At 50.0% G+C, this 20,878-nt stretch overlaps 1 protein-coding gene across 2 annotated transcripts in view; it reads left to right on the top strand.

Annotated features, from left to right (window-relative positions):
• The window catches only part of PLCG2 (phospholipase C gamma 2), a 144,543-nt gene that overhangs the window by 44,034 nt on the left and 79,631 nt on the right, over positions 1-20,878 (top strand). The window contains exons 3-6 of one of the 2 annotated variants that reach the window (XM_057712774.1): positions 9,902-10,045; positions 12,266-12,359; positions 12,492-12,575; positions 13,066-13,113. In XM_057712774.1, the coding sequence (XP_057568757.1) occupies positions 9,902-10,045; positions 12,266-12,359; positions 12,492-12,575; positions 13,066-13,113 (370 nt within the window). The remainder of the gene's footprint in view (positions 1-9,901; positions 10,046-12,265; positions 12,360-12,491; positions 12,576-13,065; positions 13,114-20,878) is intronic. The other variant, XM_057712775.1, reaches the window with a different exon arrangement.

Genomic DNA, 20,878 nt, shown 5'->3' with positions numbered 1-20,878 from the left:
CCAGTCGGTTTCTCCAGGATCACTTAAAACTCTTACTAAACACCCATAAAACAGTCCTTCAAACCTTTCTGCATGGATACAAAGCATTCCAGCATCAGCTAAATAATCATGCATGCTGTTGTTCTGGAAAAGTCTCTATATGGAAGCATGAGGCTTTATATTCTCTGCTAGCTGTCAGCACAGTCTCATCCATTGTTATGTTTTCAACAAGGAAGTTGAGAGCAGCTCCCCTCCGTCCCCAACTCTAGGCTGTAAAATAATTTTTGATATCAGACATTCATAGAACAGTTGACATTTTACCAAGTTCTTTCAAGTCTATCTACCTGTACGATGGATATTATTTCCCCATTTTACCGATGAGAAGGTAGAGGCTAAGCGAGAATAAAGAAACCTGTCCGAAGGTGCGTAGCTGGTACAGGTAGAGTGCAACTTGAAGCACGTGTCTCCTAGGTTCTTTTAAGATTGGGCTCTTTCTCCTCTCCCACGTTGAACCTCTTGTAACTGTGTGTTCTGTGGTGCATCTCAGCTTTTATCTGACTTCAAGGTCAGATGCTGCTGTGTATGTGAAATAACCCCACACCCTTGGTTTTTTAAAGAAGGGTCCTTCATTGAGACAGAGCAGCACTGAGACAAAGTGAAACCACTGGCAGTGGTGAAGGTGTTGTTGAAAGATGCTATGAAAGAACATTCATCCCAATAGCTCAACTAACCCTGACTGTGAGACCTCCTGGGGTCCACGGCTGGTTTTATGTAATGTAACTTTATGTGTTTGCAGAGCAGCTCAGGGAAGGAGATACTGTTACCACTGTGAGTGCAGGTGAGGAAATTGCAGAGAGAAGGGAGGTGACTTGCCCAAGCTCCCAGGTATCTTTGGGGAGCAGAGCTGGGATTTGAACCAGGGTCTCTGGAACCTGGGACTCCTTCCAGGCCTTTCTGCTCCCCCCTTCACCAGAATAACTACAGCCTTCATAACTCAGCCAATATGCATGCCCTCAAGGAGCCTTTCTTCCCTTTGCTGGGAAGAAGCCCACATGTAGACTTGATTTTGCTCCTTTGAGGTGTTTAGCGTGCTGGTAGGTTTACATGCTCGTGTGCCAGTTTGAACAAGGTCAGTCCTCCCTTCCAGGCTCTGAGCGAGCGAGGACGGAGACCGTGCCTGTTGGTTTCATTCCAGCACTCAGTGAGATGCTCACTACCTACCTGGTTGGTGGAATGACAGAAAGACGGACAGGAGGGTGGCAGGTGTGTGCAGGAAGGTGCCCGAGCCTTGTCTGTCCCTCTTCCTTTTGGGTGCAGCTGGAGCTTCCTTGAAGATGCTTTGTTAAGCTTACTGGTGGGTGGTGCCGCTTGAGGTCAAGTGAGGAAATTGGGGGAAAGGCCATGTGAGGGTAGGAGGATGTCCCAGGCGCGGGGTGGGGCAGCAAGAGAGCAGCCCAGAGTCAGTAGTGGAGGAGGAAGGAGACAGGAGTTGAAGAACAGGGGCATGGGGACAACTGACAAAGAGGGCAGAAACCCCCAGTGTGCGTCTGCAGGTGATGGGTGGGGAGAGGGGCCGGCCCCGCGGAAGACCCGCGGTGATGCCGGGAAGGGGGGTGCTGTGCAGAGACGAGGCTTGGCTTCTGTGGCTGTGTTATCTCACTTCTTCAAGCAGGAAGCACGGCTGCAGGGCCCGACCGCATGAGCGCGCGCGGCCCAGGCTCTGGCCGCCAGAGCTGACTTGGAAGGTAAAGTTGGTCCTCTTATTGACTCCCGTGCCCTTGGCCAGAATTTCAACCGGTGCAGGTCAAGCTCCTCTTGTCACCATTTGCCCGTCACCCTTCCCACAAGTTAGCCCTATCGTCAGCACATTGGTGGGAATCTCTTTTTCTTTTAACCTTTTCTCACGCTTTTACACACGTATGTGCACATATATAAATACAGGTTAGCCAAGCCTAATGCATCCCTGAAAGTACGACGGGGAGCATCTTTCTTTGGGTAGTGGTGTATTATGCCGTATCACATGGATGCAAGTGGTGGTACGTTACCAACAGCTCGAAAAAACCCAACCCATTTCCCCAAGATTGCTTAACACCCTTCAACACCTAGAAACCAGCCCATCAGATATTTCTGCAAGAATATAAGGCAACAAATACCTCATGATGTAATGCTTTACTGAACTTATTAGTCGTACCTATGATACTGCACAGTATTGGTTCTGAATTTTGATTTTTTTCTGTCCTGTAACTACTTTGTAACTTAATAGAAATGACAATGAAATCTGTTAAGAATACTGAGGAGATCATCTTGACGGTGGTTGGTAGTTGCTTGTCAGAGGTAAACGCTAGGGCTGAACAGGGTGGGCAGGACACAGGCTTTGCTGCGTGATGATTTTCAGCACTGAGAGCCCTGGACGTGTTCCTCTGCAAGGCAGACTGATACGCAGCAGTATTTTCACAGGTGCCTGCACGTGAACGTCCTGCAGCAGGTGTCTGATCTGGGTGGTGCGTTTCAGGTAAAAAACATGTTTGCAAGCTATGGTAGATATTCCTATAGTGAGCATATGAATAGCAGCAAGCACCTGTCTATAGCATGTGCCTGCATGTGGGGTGCATACGTGTGGACCCACACGTGCACAGATGAACGCACACAAACCTGGTATCCTGTTCACGTAAGCTGTTGTGGAGCTTCTCCACATCACTACATAAGAATCTGCCTCTTCCATATCCACAACAGATAAATTGAGAGACTGTGTTTTGTCTTAGGCCTTATATAAGTCCAGCTTTATCCCATTGCATTAATAATTTAAAAAATGGTAGCTAATGAGCACTTAAAAGTTACTACATCTTTATTAGTTAAAATTACCAGGCACTGTTTTAATTCACATGCACGCACGCATGCACGCACACTTATAGACCCACTTTCGTTTAATCCTCAAAGAACACCATGTGGGGAAACCATTATTTTTCCTAATGTTCATGTGAGGAAACAGAGGCACAAAGAGGTGAAGTGCTGCCTGAAACCACCCTCCAGATTCGAACCCAGGTGGACTGTTCTAGAGTCTGTCTGCTCACCACCAGCCTTGGGCTTGTCGTAACCTGGGGGACCCCGGGCAACACGTGCACGCACACCCCCAGCACTAGGGTTTTATTCCAGCGACGGGTCTGAAAGGCGGTTTGGGGTTAACCTGCCTGAGTGCAGCCAGTCTTACCCCCGCTTGCTGCTCCGCAGCTTGATGTGGTGGGACCACCCTTCAGCAAGGTGATGCAAGGTCAAGTGATGGGCACGTCAACGGAAATGCCCAAGGGGCCCCTGCAGACTCTGCCCATTAGCAAATAGAAAACCGCTGCGCCTGGCCAGGGATTTCCTTCCTGACTTCCTGGCGCTCCTGGTAATCAAGGGGGTGGCCAGAGAGTAGGCGCCTCTGTGTGTCTGGAGATGGCCTCTGCTTGCCCAGAAGGCCTGGGCGTGGTGGTGACAGCTGTGAAGGGCTTGATGGTGGCTCACCTGCGTACGAGTGCCGTCACCGGCCCGGGTTGGCGGCTGGTCAGCCGCGTGGCGTGAAGGGGGCACATCACGGTTACGCCTGTAGCCCTGAGGGTATAGTCAATAGAGGACCGTTTCTACTCCTACCGGAAACCTGAGATAACTGGAAACGGGTGTTCCCGAAGAAACCTGTATGTTCAAACAGAAACCTGTATGTGGATGTTCACAGCTGTACCATTTACAATAACCGAAAGGTGGAACCAATCCAAGTGTCCATCCGTGGATAAATGGGTAGACCCAGTCCATACAATGGGATGTTATTCGTTCATAAAAATGAAGTATTGACATGTGCTACCACACAGAGGAACCTCAAAGATATCTGCCAAGTGAATTTAAAAGCCAGACATAAAAGACCACATATCGTATGCCTCTGTTTATATGAAACGTCCAGAATGGGCAAGTCTTTGTAGACTGAACATAGATGAGTGGTTTCCAGGGGCTGCTGTGGGATGAGTGGGGAATGTGAAGGCCGAAGGGTATGGGTTTCTTTTTGTGGAGATGAAAATGTTCTAACATTGCCTCTGGTGGTTTCACAGGTCTGTGAATATACTAAAAGCCATTGAATTGTATACTTTTTGTGGATGACTTGTATGGTATGTGAACTATATCTTAATAAAGCTGTTACATTAAAAGGAGAGAGTGAGCGAGAGAGAGCACTGATACCTGTAATTCTAGAACCACCTGCTGCTCTGGGATACCTTTGGGGCTACAGAATGTACAGGGGCAGTAACCTCTCGTTCTGCCCCTGTGTCGCATCTCTCCTGGGGGAGCCCAGAGATGCTGTTCTCTTCAGTAACTGGGGCTTGTCCACACCTCCCACGGTTCTGCCTGAACTGGAGAGACACTGCAACTTTGACCCCTCGAACATCTGATCCCCGAGTTCCGTGGGAGTGGCACAGAAACTACCGGATCAATAACCTGATAAAGCAGAGGATGCTGAGGCCTGAGCCTGATGCCCTAGTAGTCACCGCTGCACATCAAAGGCACTTTGCTGTGAGTGACGCGGCCCTCTGCCTGAGGCCTGGGGAGTTGAGGCCCCCAGAAACAGCCTTCAAACAGCAGCAGGTGGAGGTCGGGGGATGAACAACCCAGCTCCCTCTCTCCTCGGTGGGACAAACTCTAAGGGGCTCCCAGATCCCCGTGGGATCAGCCTCCGATGCCCCCAGGGTACCAGCTTGATGACATAGCAACCTCCTTATCAGCAGCTTCCCTTCTCCGTCTCACTTCCCCGCTCCTCTGCTGGCGTTTCCTGGGATCAGCTTCCGGATAAACTGCATGCACTCAAATCCTTGACTCAGTATCTGCCTCTGGGGGAAGCCAAGCCAAGACACCCGGGAACCCTTATCTTTTATTCCACGCAGCAATCTGAGTTTCTGCTCTGATGCAAGCGGCTATAAGGCTCTGGTGGTGAACAGGGCGGACACGACCCTTGTCCTCCTGGGGCTTAGAGGAGAGAGCAGATAGGCAGTAAACAAATAAATCCATAAATGTGGATGATGCCGGTGGGAGCTTTATAGCACAGATATAAAAATAACAGGCTGGATAAGTGCAGGGCGGGGGAGAAGGAAGGCGGTGCTGAGAAGTCACTTAAATGAGATCTGGCGTGGTCAGGAGGCCCATGTGTGGTGGGACTTGCTGGCGGAGTGTGGTGGCCAGAAGGCTGCGTGTCCTAATGTGGCTTCTCAGAGTCGCCTGCTTGACCATGAGAAGCAACATAAAGGTTGAAATCCTGGCTCTTCCACTTGCCGGCTGCTGACCCTGGCCAAAGTACTCCACTTCGCCATGCCTGTTTCCTCATCTGTGTAATAGGGACAGTCATGGGAGAACAAGAGGCCAGCCTGCCTGCCTCCGGGAGACTCACTTTCCTGGTGTGACCCATGCTTCAGAGCCCCAAGCCACCAGGCTGAAGCCCGTCCCCTGCTGGAACCACAGCCTTGTGTTAGCTTTCTTCTCCTGCCCCATCTACTCCTGCAGTCCTTTCTCCTTTGACCACCACCCCCTCAACCTCCCCAATAAAAACCTAAGAAAGGATCCGTGCCTCAGGCTTGTCTTCCAGGGAACTGACCTGCGGCACGCTCAGAGGTCCAGCACTGTGCCTGGCACAGAGTAAGTGCTGTGGAAGAGTTGTACAGGGTTATGCTGCCTTTGTTTTTATCCTCATGGAGGAAGCTAGCGTGTCTGTAAGACCTTTAGGGAGATCAGGACTGTGTACATCCAGCAGAATGTCTGGCTGACAGTTAAATGGGTGGTGCAGAAATACTCTGCCTTCATGGATAGAAAGACTCAGTGTGTCATTTCGCAACTTGATGTGGAGTCAGCACAGTAGAAATCAGGATCCCGGCAAGTTATTCCTCGATGTTGACAATCTGATCCTCAAGTTTATGTGGAGAGGCAGAACACCCGGAACAGCCAGTACAGTATTGAAGAAAAGCAAAGTCAGAGGAGTCTGCTGCCCCACTCTGAGACTTACTGTAAAGCCCTCGTTATCAAGACGGTGAGGTATTGGGGAAATAATAGACAATTAGATCAATGGCATAGCAGAGAGAGACCAGAAATAGACCCATGCAAATCACCAACTGATCTTTGACAGTGGAGCAAAGGCAGTCCAGTGGAGAAAGCATAGTCTTATCAGGAGAATGACAAATAAGCCAGTACTTATCTGGGGAGAAGAAAAGGGGAAGTGATCAGGATGATGTCATGGAGGCGACCAGTCCTGCCATGAGGGTGGATGCCTGCGGCCCTTCCCTGTGACAGGGCTGGCCTCCAGAAGATGCTTGCTTGCCCTGAAGTGAAGGGCGGTGTAGGGGTGATCAAGGCTGCTTGCATCCTCAGAGTGGCTGTTTATAGTTCATTCTCTTCCCGTCTCCCATGTTTCTTTCTCTGACTTTGTACGTTGCATGGTTGCATCTCTCTCCCTCCTCATCTGGGTGGCTTGTCTTCTGTTCAGGTCTGGTTGTCTCTGCCCCTCTTGTACCCTGTTTGGGTGTCTCCATTTGTGTGTGTTCATATCTGTGTGTGTGTGTGTCTCCCTGTCTCCCCCTCTGTCCCCCCCTCTGTCCCATCTCCAGTTCTGTCCCCACGTCCCCATCTCTCTCTGTCCCCTTCCTCTTTCAACAGCTGTGTAGCAGTCGCTCTGCTAGGGGTGGGGATACGTGGTCAGGAAAGATGCACCATCTAGGGAAGGGGCTATGAATCCATGATTCACACTGCTAAGCACGTGGCCTCTGTTCGGTGCTGTGGGGGAGAGGAGCTTGGTGTGTGGAATAGCAGGAGTTAGAGGGTGTTCTGTGCATCTGATGGTGATTGAGCTGAAACTGGGAGGGAGAACATGGAGCTAACCAGGCTAAGAGCATCCCCAGCAGAGCCAGCAGCAGGTGCTGGTGTCCTGTGGGGCAGTGAGCACGAGCCATTGGCTGGTCTGGCTGGAGCAGGGGCAGTGAAGATGCACAGCTGGTCCAGATGGGGTTGGCGCAGGCATCACACAGCCTTGGTTCTTCGTCCTAACAGCACTGGGATGCCATGGGCAGGTTCGAAGCTCAGGGGTGGCTTGAGCATGTCTTCATTTCATAAAAGAGACTCTGGGGGTAGCTCCTGGCTGGGACTTGGATTATGGTGTTGGCCCTGGGAATGCATAGAAGATAGATTCAAGAGTGATTTAGAAGGAATTGATAAGACTTGGTGATTGCCTGAAGACAGTGTTACCTTATCTGAACTTTTTTTCTTTAGTCATGAACACATCAAATTTTTATTAAAATTTTGCTGTAAGGAAAAAAGCTCACAGTTGGCCAATTCAGAAATTCCCTCTTAGAGATATTTTATGGGAAAAGAGAATGGTTAGATAATCATTGTTAGACTAGCTAGGAAAAAAGAGTGTTGCTTAAAGTCACTAGACTCTTGACTGGCATTCAGCTGGGTGGGTAAGTAACTAATTTCTGCGAACAAACATTGATACCTTAGATGTTCTCAGATAACTGCTAAAGCAGGTACGTCAGCACTGCTGATGTAACCTCCCAGAAGGCTGTGAGTCTGCGTGCACACAAAGGTGTGTTTTGTTGTTAGTTTTTGAGGAGTCAGGGTAAAGAGAAGAGATATTCCCAGGTTTCAGGGTTGGATGAAGAGTGGGGATATGTCTCCCACCTCTCTGCCTGCCAAGGTTTAGGGATCCCCCCCCGATACTAGGACCACCCATAATTGACAAGTGTTTTTAAAAACTTTTTCGTTTGAAATAATTTCAGACTCATGATGACATTACAAAAATAATACAGAGTTTCTGTGTACCATTCATCTAGTTTCCCCCTGTGATAACATCTTTCAAAACCATAGTTATCAAACCCAGGAAATTGATGCTGGTAAAATATTATTAAACTACAGACCTTAATTAGTTTTTTTTTAATTTATTTTTTATTGAAGTATAGTTGAATTACAGTGTGTTAATTACGGCTGTACAACAAAGTGACTCAGTTATACATATATATACACGTTCTTTTTCATATTCTTTTCCATTACAGTTCATCACAGGATATTGAATATAGTTCCCTGTGCTCTGCAGTAGACTTTGTTGTTTATCCATTCTATATATAATAGTTGGCATCTGCTAACCCCAAACTCCCAATCCAACACTTTCCCATCCCCCTCCCCCTCTGCAACCACCAGTCTATTCTCTTTGTCCCTGAATTCTGTTTCTCTTCCGTAGATAGGTTCATTTGTGTCATATTTTAGGTTCCACATGTAAGTGATATCATATGATATTTGTCTTTCTCTGTCTGACTCACTTCACTTAGTATGATAGTCTCTAGTTGCATCCATGTTGCTGCAAATGGCATCATTTCATTCTTTTTTATGGCTGAGTAGTCAGACCTTAATTAGTCTGCACCATTTTTTGTGTGGATTCAATTTCTGTCTGTTTTTGTTTTGGTGTGTAGTTTTAAGGAATTTTCTCACATGTTCAGACTTGTGTAGCCACCGCCACACACAGGGTACAGAACAAACGCTGTTTATTTAAACATGACTCTTGTCCCCCAGACTGTTTTCAATCCAGCTAGATCCATGGTGAGAAAGCGAAAAGCTTTAGGTTCATTCCATCCCCTTCCTCCCCTAATGTAATTCTCTGTCCCCTCCTCCTGCTGTTACCTGCGATTGGCCCTGAACCTTTCCTGCCGTTTCACCTCTGACCCTAACATGCCTTTGTTCACTTGGGTCTGTGTGCTTCCTCCATCCCAGGTCAAAGTTGAGGTCTCCTTCTCTACCCTCTCATTTCTAGGAATACCTCTTTTTCCTGTTTCCCTGTTCAGTGCAAGAACAGAGATGTACGTCCCAGGGTTTTCATGGTTGCATGAAACAGAAACTCCTTTACCACTAACCAAAGCAAAAAAGAGAATTTATTGGGTCACACGGGGGGCGTGCTGCAGCACAGAAGTGGCTCCAAGGCCACATGGACCCAGGGGTTCAGTGGTGCCTCAGGGCTGAATCTTTGCTTTCTGCCTGGCCGGTGACGTGGACCCGTCTACCCCTAGACTCAAATTCTGTCAGCCTGGCAGCAGCTGAAATTTGATGACTTTGAGGAATAGCTTTGGCTGAATCATTGCAGGAGGATGCTGATGGGCCCAGCTTAGGTCATGTGCTCATCCCCGAAGCCATCCCTGTGCCTGCGGTGGGGCAGCTCGGTCCTTTCTGGGACCCTTGGCCTCTCCTCTGGCTTGTTGTGGTGGGAGCTGGGGGTGGGGGTGGGTCATCGTTACCTCAAGCACGTGAGATGGGTCCATCCCGGGAAAAGGTGCCTTTTTGGAAGGCAGCTGTGCCCACCACTATACCACCAACGCACATGAAAAGGTGCTTTTTTGACAGAAGAAAGGGAGGAAGGGATGGATGGACTTGTCACTCTGTGACACTCATTAGTGCACGGGACATCCTATGGCAGGAACGAGGGCTTCCCTTGCATCAGGTGGCCATCCTGTGAGGGGAGGGGGTCATTCTTGGCCCAAGTGGCCACCCTATGTGAGTGGGTCACCCTTGGATCAGATGGCCATCTTTTGGGGGCGGGTCACCCTTGGGTCAGGGACCATCCTGGCCAGGTAGGTTTTGGCTCGGAGTGCGTTGGCATCATGTGGCAGCAAGGGTTCTAGGGAGGATGGGTTTTCTCTTTTTCTGTCATCTGTTGCTGCACAACGGCTCCCCCAGTACTTAGTGGCTCAGAACAACAAGCATTTCATTACTTGCACATAATCCCGCAAGCTGGGCAGGGCTGCAGGGCTGGCCCAGCTTGTCTTCACCCTGGGGAGTGAAGAGCTGGGCTGTGTGTGTCTGGGGTGCAGGCATGTGGCTGCAGCCTCGGGTGGAGTGAACTCCAGCTTCTGATTGGCTGTTGTGAATCTTCCTTCAGTGGACATCATGGAAATAAAGGAAATACGCCCAGGGAAGAACTCCAAGGACTTCGAGCGTGCGAAAGCGGTCCGCCAGAAGGAGGAGTGCTGCTTCACCATCTTGTACGGCACCCAGTTCGTCCTCAGCACACTCAGCCTAGCAGGTGGGTGCATGCTGTGTGCTTTGCTCCCTCCCCGGTCCTCGGTTTGCTTCCTAGAAATCTCTCTAGCTGGGTGGATGCTCACACCTGCCCACCCACTAATGCGTGTTTTGGGGCATCATGGTTTTGAATCCTAACCCTGCCCCTTTCTAGCTGTGTGACTTTGGGTCAGGGACTCAGCCTCTCTGAGCTGCAGTTTGCTCAGCTGTGAAACGGGGAGACCAGTCATGCTGACTTCACTGGGATGTTGGAAGGATTATGTTAAGGGCCTGCCTGGCTTGCGCTGAGAGCTGAAGGCAGAGTGCATTGTTCATCCAGCGGAGTCTGGCCTGCACCATTCATTCAGCTTAACTGATTCGAAGGAACTGTCCCGAAATCTTCTATCTCGCACACGTAAACAAGCACACACACAGTACACACACACGTGCACACACGTAGACACGTGTATCTGGAGGCGAGATTTCTGGCTGTCCCTGTGAATCCACCAGGAAGTCAGAGAGGCCTCGAGCGGCCAGGAGAAGAGCTGTGAAAAAGCTCAGGCACTTTGCTCAGGGGAAGAAGCTTGTAGCTGCTTTCAGGTCTAATCCCAGAATTTATTGACTTAGAACTTGCTGTGCAGTCATGACTGACGAGAGAGAAAATAAGGAACATTAAAAGTAGACTAAAGTGGGGGGGGAACTGTGAAAGCTGAGTAGTGTCAGGGACATTTAATTCAGGGTCAGATAGGGACTTCCCTGGTGGTCCAGTGGTTAGGACTCTGAGCTTCCATGGCAGGGGGCCCGGGTCTGATCCCTGGCCAGGGAACTAAGATCCTGCAGGTTGTGCAGCACGGCCAAGAAAAAAGTGAAAAGACAACCCACAATATAGAGAAAAAATTGCAACTCATGTACCTGATAAAAAAAAAACTTAACTAGAATATTTAAGAACTATTACAACTCAGTTATAAAAGACATATAATTTAGGGTCAGGTAGCTCTCATTGGTTTAATTTCTCATTCGTGCTTTCATCAGGCATCTTTTGAGCATATGCTCTGTGCCAGGTTGTGCTAGATGTCAGTGGGGCTCTAAAAAGGAGTAAAACCCAGTTGCTGCCTTTAACGAGCTCACAGTCTACTTGGGGAGGCAGATGTGTGGACAGAAACTTAGAGTACTCTGTGATTAGAGCCGTAGTCGAAACATAATACAGTGTCCTGGAGGAATACAGAGTGCCTAGTTCCCTGGAAGGCTTTGCAGGGGAGGTGACTTTTAAACTGGGTTTTGAGGCATCAGTAGGAGTTGGGAGGAAAGAGGGAGGATGGTCCAGGGAGAGGGCATTGTGTGTGCCAGGGCTTGGAGGAGGGAAATTCGAAACCTTGATGTAGGAAGTGATGGGTGAATGTCTGCTTGATGGTGTGTGGCGGGAGGCAGAGATGGGGCAGGAGAGAGGGGCCCGTGACCTTTCAGAGCTTTGTCCACTTAGCTCCCCTGCAGGCTGAAGCCTGGTTGCTGTTCTTGGTAGGGAGGCCATGAAAGCCCAAGCAAGACGTGGAGTGCAGGATGCCAGCTTGATGTCTGGATCCCAGCTTCTCCCTTAACTGGCTCTGGGACTGGTCCCTTCGCCCTTCTGAGCCGTAGTTTTCTCCTCATCCACATGGGAAGAGTGAGAGCAGAAACCTTGGTGTGCTCTGTCTAGACCTGCAAGGTCCCTGGTGGTTTGGGGATGTTTAATAGGTGGATCAGGTGTTTGCACTGTCAGCTCCATTTTGCTGGTGAGGAAACGAGGCACAGAGAGGTTAAGCAACCAGCTGAACATCAGTCCTGAAGCGGTGCCGTGGGACTTGGTGATGGTGCCAAGCTCTTAACCAGCGCTTGTTGCCACTTCCCTTCCAGGCATCAGCATCGCCTACTTTCCACCCCTCTCTCTGGCCTTGACTGGAAACGGGGGGAGATGCTGAGGGCTGCTCGGGATTGTGGTGCGAGTTATCCCAGGTCCTGCCTCTTGTTCATTAGCGTAGGGCTAAAGCTAAAGCTCTTCTCAAACGTCTCCGGCTCGTGAGCCCTGAGGTAGGAGGCTCACCCTGGGCATACGGCCTCATCTCAGAGAATGGCAGGTCCTGGGGACCGGCACAGGCTCCTCCCATCCCCACGGTCTGTGTGGGGCCGGGGAGGCAGGGGTGAGGGTGCCTAAGCTGAGGTCTGTCTTCCCAGGGAGTAACACAGCATTTCTGTCCCCTCCCCTCTCCAGCCGACTCCAAAGAAGATGCAACCAAGTGGCTCTCCGGCTTGAAGATCTTACACCAGGAAGTGATGAGTGCGTCCACACCCACGGTCATCGAGAGGTAATGGCTTTGGCCTGTTTATCTCTGTATCCACTCACTCAGGCATTTATTCTGCTCCCTTTAGCCAATATGGCAAAAGAAACAAAAGGGGGACATCTCATCTTGGAGGCTCATTGAATGTCCTGTATGCAGTAGGTGCCTAAGAGTGGCTGTGGACTCTCCAACGTCTCAGAGAAAACCTGTCTCAGTGCTGGGCCTTGGCCTTGGCCGGCTGGGGTGAGGAGTGCATGGGGGCTGAGACAGAAGCTCATACTGGTGTTGGGTTTGAGGGGAGGGCCCGAGGCTTGTTTCTTAAAGGATTTAAGAAGGGATGAAGCCGACTGATCAAAGGACCTCAGGCTTGAAGTCCGGGATGTTCCGCCTGCCACTCCCTCTGGGTGGGATTGGTGTGTGGATTACTATCCCTCCAGCAAACCAAAGCCCTCGTCATTCCACCATTTTTCTTACCAGCTTTTGGGGGATTAAAGTATTATCAGAGGGAGTTGTCCGTTTAAAGATTGCCAGCCTCTGTCAGAGGGGTCTCTTGGCTCAGCTGGGGCATTTCAGCCACAAGGAGAAACTGCTTCTTCCCAAGTCGCCTGAGTTAGAAAGTTGGAAAATCTTCCTTTTTGGTTCCAGTTTGCTTTGTCCCATCCTGTAGAACTCACTTAGACTTGTGCTGTTTTCTAACTTTTTCTCTCATTCTTTGTCTCAACTCTCTTCCCAGTTGGTTGAGAAAGCAGATTTATTCTGTGGATCAAACCAGAAGAAACAGGTAAGACTCACTCACAGTTTTGTGGTTTTCTCCCGATCCGTTTGGACCCTGATGTTCATCCTTTCTTTCAACATTCCAGGGGGGGGTTGGGGTGAGTTCTGTGCTGTGGAAAGGTCCTCATGAAGTTAGGTTTGACTTACAAGGGGCCGGACTCAGTGCTAGGTGGCGGGGGTCATGGTGACAGAATCTCCACCCGTGTGGGGCCTCGTTGCAGTGGAAAATTCCTGTGCATCTGCAGAGATGACTTCTCTGCCTTGGAGCACTTGGACCACGTCCTCTAGGCCTTCACATTTGAGCACCTTCTGTGTCCCGGGGAGAAACAGGATCACCACGGTGCCTGCCCTTCCTTTGTGGTGAGAGAGAGATTGACCATAAAGAGGTAAACCCGGTGCAGTAGGGATGGTTGTAAGCGCTGGGCGGACGCGAGTCGGGTGATGCGATAACGTGTCATTCAGCGACCTTGACTGGTTTACTGAGCAGCCTGTCTTGGAGGGGTTCCCTGTTGACACACACAATGCTCTATGCCAGACATTTTTGCATCAAATGTGGTTTCTCCTTGGATGGATGCAGTGTAATTCTCTTACTGGTGAGAAATCATTTCCTTCTTGATGGACGTGAAGTTGTTCCTGGTCCTTTATTATCATGCTATGAAAGCCTTCAGGTCTCCCTTTTTGTGAACGTATGTGATGAGGGTATAAGCAGGATAAATTCCTAGAAGAGTAATTCCAGCAGCCAGGTGTCATTGGGTCTTAAGATTTTTGAGAGAGATGGTAGCAATTTCTGTTTCTACCAGTGGTGCAAGAAAGTACTTGTTTCCCTGTGTCACCTGACCCTGACCTTTATTAATCTGATGGGTGAAAGGCAACAGCGGATTTTGGCTTAAATTTATGTTTCCTTATTTATGGACGAGGTTAAACATCCTCTCCATTTTTAAGGTCATGACCCAGTTCTTGTTAATAATGTAATGATGGAAACCGCCACTTATAGAGCACCCCGCATGCCAGGCACTGTGTTCATCATGTGACAATTATTGTATCATTTTAGCCTCACATCAGACCTCCTTGAAAACCTTTAGGTGTTTTTCCTCCCTTCCCTTCTCCATTAAGAGGTGTCTACAATGTAAATGAGGCAACAAGTAACCTCTACAACTCTTCGCTCTTGTTCCTGAAAGTCTTTCCATCTCTAAGGCATTTTGGTGTCAGGCTGGTGTCACCCATCACTTGTTGATTTCAGAGCCTCTGTGGTCTCTTGTACACATGCCCCATGGGATGATTTGCAAACAGGAACCACAAAGCGGTGACAAGTTTGGTGATGTTGTTAGGTCAGCCGGCAGCTCACTCCACGTCTCTGTCCATCTGCCTTTCCCTCCCTCCTTCCTCCTCCTCTTGGCCAGCGTTCACTGTGGTCCCACATCCCGGGCTCGGCCCCCGTGTTGTGAAGGTGGATCAAACGAGGTCCCGCGTTGGGGGATTTTGTACACACTGGTCTCTTTCAGCCTCAGAGGTGGAGCCTCCCATGACTGTTTGCTTTCTCTGTGGCTTCAGGGTGATTCACAGCTGAGGTTGGCACAGGGTTGAGAAGGAGCCCTCCTGGGCCCTCTCTCCGCAGGGTAGGATACAGCGTTGTTGATCTGGGCCTGAAGTCCGCTTCTCCATCTTCTGTTGTCAAGAAATGGAAGCCTCCCTCCGGCTCTCTCGCTCAGAATGGATTCTTGCAAGTCCTTCACGGAGAAGTCCTTTCCAGAACCTTCGGCAGAGAGCAAGTCTGTCTCTGGCCTTGATTCCTTGTTTGCTGCTTAACCGATCCTGCTCCCCGACCTCCCTTCCGGTGGGCCGAGCCCTGCTGCTCTGTCAACGCGTGGAAAATCCCACCTTTCCTGTGGTTCTGTGAGGCCTGGAGGGAGCTTTCCTAAAGGAACTGTGACCAAGGTGCCAGCGAAAGAGCAGCTGACGTCTGCCAATTTCCCTTCCTTTCCCGTCGCCCACACTAAGCGTGTTTCCTGCAGGAAAACAAAGGAGCCGCAGCAGCAGGGAAAGTGTCCCGGGGCCGGGAGGCAGGCTGTGGGCTGGCGCGGCGCGGGCAGGGCCAGATCCTGGGTTGTTCTTGGCCTGAGCGCGTTTCGCTTTAAAAACAGCCTCTCGAGAGCAAAATGCCAGTGGCCGGCGTTTGTTGAGGAGCCTGGTCAGCTGCTCAGCTGTGGCTTACCCATCCCTAAGCTGGTAAAAGGCAGAAATCTTCCCTTCCCCACTGTGACCTACGGCTGAAAATTACTTACTGGTTTCATTGTGGTGAAACGTACATAACGTCAAACTTGCCATGTCCTGCGTACACCTCTGTGCCTTCACGTTGCGGTGCTGATGCTGTCCTCATGGTTCATCCGTGTTGCTGTAGCAGGTGTCAGGATTTCCTTCCTTTTTAAGGCTGAATAATATTCCACTCTATGCACATAACATGTGTTTATCCGTCCATCTGTCCGTGGACACTTACTCCAAGTGCTTCCACCTTCTGGCCATTGTGAGTATTGTCGCCGTGAGTATGGGTCTTGAGAGCCCGCTTTCACTTTTTTTGCGCCTTACCCAGACGCAGAATTGCAGGCTCAAGTGGTGATACTGCTCAGTATTTTTGACGAACGCCTGCTGCTTTGCATGGCTGCTGTAGCCGTTATAAGTTCCCACCAGCAGTGCAACAGGATTTCATTTCTTATTATTTTGTTTTATTGTCTTATAACATTATATCAGTCTCATGCTTAGGGTATATTTTGAATTCTGTGTACACGAAGGAGTTTCATTTTTTTCTCACTTCCTTGAAAACACTTGCCTCCCTGCTTGCTTGCTTCCTCCCTCCCTTCCTCCCCTCCTTCCTCCCTTCCTCCCCTCCTCCCTCCCTTCCTCCCCTCCTCCCTCCCTTCCCTCTCTCCTAGCCATCCATCCCAGTGGATGTGAAGTGGTATCCTCTTTTGGTTTTGATTTGTGTTTTCCTAATGACTACCGATGTTGAGCATCTTTTCACATGCTTTTTGCCATTTGTGTATCTTCTTTGGAGAAATATCTATTCAAGTCGTTTGCCCATTAAAAAAATTTCACTTTATGATTCAATCTTTATTCGGCTTCCAAGTACTGACCCTAGGCTAGGTGCTACACAATCACTTATTTTTCATTTTTTCACTTTCATTTATTGCTACCCTTAAGAAATGCACATAGACTTTTTTTTTAAATTATGAAAGTAACGTGTTCATTATAGAAAATTTTGGAAATACTGAAACTAGAAAAAAATTGTATGAATTTGACATTAAATGGTAGGCACTGTTAACTCTGGGTACAATTTTTTCAGTAGATTTCCATCGTTAATTTTCTTTGTTGTTCATTTTACTTTATTGAAATCTAACTACACATATGCTTTTATGTTCTTCTGGAACTAATTTTAAAAATTTGAAATAATTTTACATGTAGAGAAGAGTTGCCAAGATGTTACAGAGATTTCCCATATGCACCTTTGGCCAGTTTTCCTACAGTTCACATCATGTACGACCACCATGTATTTGTCAAAACTGAGAAACCACCTTTTCTAACCTGACAAGTAAACCCTAGGCTTTATTGAAATTCACCATTTTTTACAACAATGTCCTTCTCCTGGCCTTGGATCCAACCCAAGACTCCACATTGTACCTAGTTGTTCTGCCCCCTTGGTCTCCTCTGGGCTGTGATGGTTTCTCCATCTTCCCTTGTCTTTCATGACCTTGACAGTTTTGAGGGATAGGTCTCAGGTATTCTGTAGCATGTCCCTCCATTTGTGTTGGTCTGATATTTCTGTCATGATTACACTGGGGTTAAGGGTAACCCGAGGTTGTGTTTGGGAAGGATATCACGGAGGCGAAGGTCTTTTTTCTTCACCTCAATCAAGGGGTGCTTGTCAAGGGTGTTGGAAACCTTGACCACCTGGCCAAGGTGGTATCTTCCAGCTCTCTCCTTTGTAAAGACCCCGCTCTATTTTTTGGGAATCAGTCGCTAAGTCCAGCCCACACAAAAGGAGGGAAAACTATGTTCACCTCACCTTTTAAACCATAAACATGTTTACATTTTGTTGCAAGTCTCCCAGAACAATTCAACGCCTACATTGTAATTCAACCAATGGGACCTGATACTTGGTTTGTGTCCAGTTTTTCTCGTTCACTGAATTGTGCTCAAAGTGAACATCTGAAGTGACCCTCAGGAGAAGCGTTTCTGGGGTCCCTGTAGGATTCTCGGTCTTAGCGCCGGGCTCTGCAGTCCCGGCAGCTGGACACGCTCCGCCTGCTGAGAGTTCCGCCCTTGATGTTGGCGTTCACGTTGGCGGGGCTCCTTGAGGTCCGGGATCTGGCTGGTTTGGTCTTTGCAGTGTTGGTCAGATGAACGAAAGCCCTCTCTTTTCATTCCTAGATGTCACGTTGTAACGTGGGACAATCGGAACATTCTAGCTTTGGAAGCTTTCCTTATGACATTTCCGGACCTGGGGAGATTGGGTCAAAGGCATGAAAGTTTTAATGTTAATCTTGGCCAGGTTTCCAGAAACCCCCTCTTTTTGAGTCTTTAGAGTTTAGTTGCCTCTTATCTGGGAATTAGGTTCTAAGATCAGTGTATTAGGTGAAAACTTCTGCAGTCAAAATACCCCTTGGGAAAGCCCCTGAACCTTCTAGGAGGGTCCCTGGAATTGCATTCCTCAGGGTGAGGCTCGTGGTCCGAGTCCTACAGATCCGAGTCCTACAGAGGGGCCAGCAGCCCTGAGGGCTGGGAGCAGCATGTCTCTGTGAACATTTATTCCCCACTTTGCCCTTTGCCCCTTGGCATATGACATGACTTTGCATAAACTGATGTGTACTTCCTGTTCTCACTCAGCCTGGCCTTCAGGAGGCAGAAGGGGCGGGGTTGCAGGTGGGAGGCAGGTGTGTGGTCCAGTTCTCTCTTCAGCAGGCATGCAAATAGGTTCCTTGCGGTTAGCATTCCTGGCTCCAGGACATCCAGCACATCAGACACTCCGAGGGGCTTTACCCACAGAGGGCACTGTCCTGCAGAAATTCTGCTTTGCTCGGTCTGGGTGGGGATCACGAATTGGCATTTTTAACAAATTCCCAGTCAATTTTTTTTTTCCTAAAGATATTTTTATTTTTACAATTTTTTAATTAAAAAATATTTTTTGACTGTGTTGGGTCTTTGTTGCTACGCATGGGCTTTCTCTAGTTGTGGCAGACGGGGGCTATTCTTCATTGTGGTGTGAGAGCTTCTCATTGCAGTGGCTTCTCTTGTGGACCACGAGTTCTAGGCATGCAGGCTTCAGTAGTTGCGGCATGCAGGCTTCAGTAGTTGCAGCACGCAGGCTCGGTAGTTGTGGTGAGTAGGCTTCAGTAGTTGTGGTGCATGGGCTCAGTAGTTGTGGCGCACGGGATTAGTTGCTCCAGGGCATGTGGGATCTTCCCCCACCAGGGCTCGAACCTGTGTCCCCTGCATTGGCAGGCGGATTCTTAACCGCTGCGCCACCAGGGAAGCCCCCAAATTCCCAGCCAGTGTTGATCCTGCTGGTCCAGGGACCTACTTGGAGAAGCAAGCTTCTAACTGACTATTGAAATCTAAATTAATTAAAATTAAATAAAAACTTAAAAATTCAGTTCCTTGCTCGCCCTAGCCACATTGGACAGCCCCACCCTGGAACATTTCCATTATTGTAGAAAATTCTATTGGGCAGCACTGAGGTTTGAATTTCAGCACTAGCACTTACTGGTTCTTTGAGTTTGGATAAGTTACTTAATTTCTCTGTGCCTTAGGTTCCTAACCTGTAAAAGAAATCATACCTCCTGGGATTGATTTGAGGATTCAGTGGGTTAGTATGTGACAAGTGCTTGGCTTACGTAAACACTAACAAATGTTTATTATTGTTACAAGAAGCCAGGGGTGGTGGAGGTGTTGGTTAACACCCACAGGGTGGCAGGTAAGTTTCCTGGGGCTGCCAACCTCAGTTGTTTGGTTAAGGCTGCCTCAGGGGGCAGCGTTGTAGGATCTGGGACTGTGCCAGGCTGAGGCGGGAAGGTGACATGATTGTTTCATGCCCCTGGGGAGGGGATTGTTTCTGCTACCCCTCCCCGAAGGGCTTGTCCTGGTCCCCTTACCCACTGTCCCAGGCTGGGCCTGTGGGAAACAGAATCTGAGATGTAGGTTTGTGTGAAGGAAGCTTATGGGGAGTGTGCAGGGGCTCCACACCTGTGAAGGCAGTGGGCGTTGCTGGGCTCTGATGCGCTCAGAACCACGGCCTCAGCCGGCCCCACGGGGATCTCCAGGGACGGCCCTGCAGGGCTGTCCTGAATTTAAGGCCAGAGGGTAGACCGTGACCTTGGCTGAGCACTCTCTTTATCTGAGGACAAGTCCTGGAGAGGGGAGAGGTGAAGTTGGGAGCTGCTGGCTTCCTACCCTCCAGCAGCTGGGGAATCCAGGTGCCAGTCCTGATCCACACGCCCAGAGCAGGGGGTGAGGGAGAGGCGTGGGTGGGGGAGAGGAGTGGCCAGGTCCTTGCACAGGAGCCCAGGGAACCTCTTTGGCATCCACCTTTACCTGGGGGCCTAGTTGCTCTGCTGTAAGGCGGGACCTTTGGAGCAGGTGGGCTCCGATGTCCCAGTGCTCAGATTCTCACGCCTCTGGGCCCTGTGTTTGCACCACGGGCCCCCTGGCAACTGCACTGGCTCCCAGCTCCCCGAGCTCTTTGTTCCTAGATGTGGGAAGGCTTCTTGGCCCCGTTTCTGCCTGGAAGTTCTGGGTTCCCCAGGGGACACTGGCCTCTTCCTTGGTCCTGGATGTGCCCCCTCAGCTTACCAGCTTGGCCAGACCGTCTCCCTGCCTCCTTTTGCAGTGCCAGCCCCTGCCACTCCTCTCCCTGTAGCCTGCCCTGGCCAGGCTCTTCGTGGACACCCCAGGGCGGGGTCAGAAAGGGGGTCTCAGCCAGCCTGCTCGCTTCTTTGCTTGGCCAGCCCTGCCTGGCCTGCCACGGACTTTGTGCTGCTCTCACCATCTCTCTGGGGAAGCCCTGGGTGCCCGCCCCGGGACTCATGGGTGGTAGGGGAACACCTGATGCTTAAAGGTCTCCGATGTCAGGGAGGCTGTTAGATGAGAGACAAGGATGCTGGAGGTGGGGACACTGGGGTGGCCAAGAGTCCACTTGGTCGTCTCCTGGGGCAGCTGCTGCATGTGACCCACTGCTTCCTTCCGGGGGTGCTGGCAGAGGCCGAATAGACAGTGTGGGGGAAGTTGGGCCGTTTTCTGCCCACAGCCCAGGCAGACTTCCTTCCTGGCCACACACAGCCCCTGTCTGGTCTGACATCTCCAGAACACAGTTTTCTTTGGCCACACCAAAAGCCCCCCAGACCACCTCTTCTCACTCTGCTGGACACTTGGGTCTGTAGCCACAAGGGTCTGGGTCTCATGCCCTGGACCCTCTCACCCGCTACCCCATCACCATTCATGCCGTTCCCCCGAGAGGCAGTTGAATGCAGTGGCTGCAGGCAGACCTGGAGACGGGCTGCAGTGGAGTCCGCCTCCCCCACGTGCTAGCACCCAGCCTCTCTGCGCCTTGGTTTCTTCACCTGGAATGTGGGGTGATGATGGTGCCCATCCCCGCTGCCTGTGCTTAACCCTGAGGGGTGAGAATGCGCACTGTGTAGGGGGTCGAGTGTGGCAAGGGCCGAGATGACTTCACTGCCTGGAGATACCCCGGGTAGCCTGGCGCACAGTAGGTGTGCAGAGAAGGT

This window comes from Hippopotamus amphibius, chromosome 16, assembly GCF_030028045.1.
Source record: "Hippopotamus amphibius kiboko isolate mHipAmp2 chromosome 16, mHipAmp2.hap2, whole genome shotgun sequence".
Lineage (NCBI taxonomy): Eukaryota > Metazoa > Chordata > Mammalia > Artiodactyla > Hippopotamidae > Hippopotamus > Hippopotamus amphibius.
Note: the sequence above shows the minus strand (reverse complement) of the source record. Positions and strands in the feature narration are given on the sequence as shown.